Consider the following 2,365-nt stretch of genomic DNA (forward strand, 5'->3'; position numbering starts at 1 on the left):
ACAGCCACAAGAACAAGTTCAATACATGCAGAATACTTCAAACTCTCAGAATGAATTTCATGGTGATACATACAACCCATCCTAGAGAAATCATCCTAACCTGAAGTGGGGTGAAAACCAAAATCATTGGCAAAAGAACAATAACTCCAACCATACCCGCAACACAAACAACCAAAATCACTCTCCTAACAACACTAACCAATACAAGAAACCATAAAACATATATCAACCACCTCACAACAACCCACAAACTCACCAAAATAACTTTCCCGCACCAACGTCCAACTCACAAAGCTACCATACCATGTCTCCAAACAACTTCCAGCAACAACAATCACCCCCCATCATACCATCCATTGACCATTATGAAACCAGGATCTCTAGTCTTGAAGCAGCTTTGCAAGCCCTTACCCAAAACACACAGTCACTTGCTCAGACCACTCAAGGTTTAGCCAAGGGGCAAGAGACTTTGATTAAAGGACAAGAGAGACATGAAGCCACCATGAGGAACCTTGAGCGACAAGTGGGATAAATGGCTAAACATATCACAGAGATAGGTGAGAAGCGAGCATTCTCTAGTACCACTGAAGACAACCCAAGAGACACAGGAAAAGCCATAAAATGGGAGGAGTGTAAAGCAATCACCCTGAGAAGTGGAAAGAAAGTTGAGACAGAAGCCATTACTCAGGAAGAGCACAACAAAGAAGGCTTAAAAGAAGAGGTGAATGAACAAAAGCAGGAGCAAGAAACCTATACACAAAGTGATAAATTAGCTAAGAAGGAAGCAGTGAAAGCATACCAACCAATGCTCCCATACCCTCAAAGGTTTAAAGGAGAGAACAAAGAGAAGCAATACTCCAAATTCTTGGAGATATTCAAGACACTACACATCAACATCCCCTTCATTGAAGCACTTGAACAGATGCCCCTATATGCTAAGTTCATGAAGGAATTGTTGACAAAGAAAAGATCCTTGAAAGAGGGACAAACGGTTGTGATGACCAGGGAGTGTAGTGCCATCATCCAGAAAAAGTTGCCAAAGAAGATGAAAGACCCAGGGAGCTTTCATATCCCCTGCACAATAGGCAACATGATGATTGAGAGAGCATTTTGTGACCTTGGTGTAAGCATAAATCTGATGCCTCTATCTTTGATGAGGAAGCTTCAGATTCATGAATTGAAACCCACAAAGATAGCCCTTCAAATGGCGGACAAATCTATTCAGCAAGCACTCGGGGTTGTAGAGAATGTATTGGTAAAGGTGGACAAATTTTTCCTCCCAGTTGACTTTGTCATCCTAGACATAGAGGAAGATGACAACACTCCCATTATCCTAGGGAGACCTTTCTTAGCTACTGCCAGGGCATTGATAGATGTTGAAAAAGGAGAATTGATGCTAAGGGTGCATGAAGAGCATATAGTGTTCCATGTCTTCAAGAATTTGCAAGATTCCACCCAAGAGGAAGGGTGTATGAAGATCGATTCCATAGATTCAAACTTGAAAGAAGCACATGATGAGACACTTCCAATGCACCTAAGCCCATGCTGGGAAGAAAGGAAAGAGGTGGAGGTGTTGCAACAAGATCAAAGAATAGAGGAGAAGCGACAACCAAAGCCTACATTTGAGACTCTCAGCAAGAACCTTCCAAAAATTGAGGCTTCAAAACCTGAACTACTTCCTGGAAAAGAAAAGAGTCCCAAGAAGAAAGTGCCAGAGGATGGAGAAACAAGAAAATCCCTACTGAAGGCTTCTCACCAGGGGATAAAGTGATGCTAACCTACCAACCAATGGAAACATCTCCACATTTTTCTAGATACTACACAGTAAACAAAATCCTCTCACTTGAACATGTGGAAATCGTCAATAATGATACTGGAAGGAAGCTCACGGTGAGAGGGGAAGGATTAAGGCACTATGATCATCATCCTCCCTAAAGGGGGACAACCGTCAAGCTAATGACGATAAAGAAGCGCTTGTTGGGAGGCAACCCAACCAAAGGTAGTTTTCTTTTCTTAGTTAATTCAATAAAAGAGTTAAGTATATTTATCTGCATTGCAAGGAGCTAAGTTTGGTGTTGCACACCAACAGAATTTAGAGGTGAATGTGAGGTGCTAAGTTTGGTGTTCCACCAAAAAGTTTCATTAAAGACACATTTTAACCCTCTGCATGATTAGTCACTTGCTCCAAACAATCAGAAAAACTACTTAACAATTGTTACTTTTAGTTTAGATTTTATTTCCTTAATAGAAGCACTTGATGTTTCTTGCCTGCATTCATTTTATTGCATATTAAAGTAAGCAAGGAACTAAGTTTGGTGTCCTCACACCAACTTATGTCTAGAAGATCACAAGCATACATGCATGC

The 2,365-nt window shown here is 41.0% G+C and overlaps 1 protein-coding gene across 1 annotated transcript; it reads left to right on the forward strand.

The window, feature by feature from the left end:
- Positions 1-532: 532 nt before the first annotated feature.
- On the forward strand, positions 533-1,708 carry LOC107472511 (uncharacterized; the record flags this gene model as incomplete). Its single annotated transcript, XM_016092035.1, has 1 exon — positions 533-1,708. A coding segment is annotated over exon 1 (1,176 nt), but the record flags the coding sequence as incomplete, so codon positions are not given.
- Positions 1,709-2,365: the final 657 nt, after the last annotated feature.

The sequence above is a fragment of the Arachis duranensis genome, unplaced genomic scaffold (genome assembly GCF_000817695.3).
Source record: "Arachis duranensis cultivar V14167 unplaced genomic scaffold, aradu.V14167.gnm2.J7QH unplaced_Scaffold_137637, whole genome shotgun sequence".
Classification (NCBI taxonomy): domain Eukaryota; kingdom Viridiplantae; phylum Streptophyta; class Magnoliopsida; order Fabales; family Fabaceae; genus Arachis; species Arachis duranensis.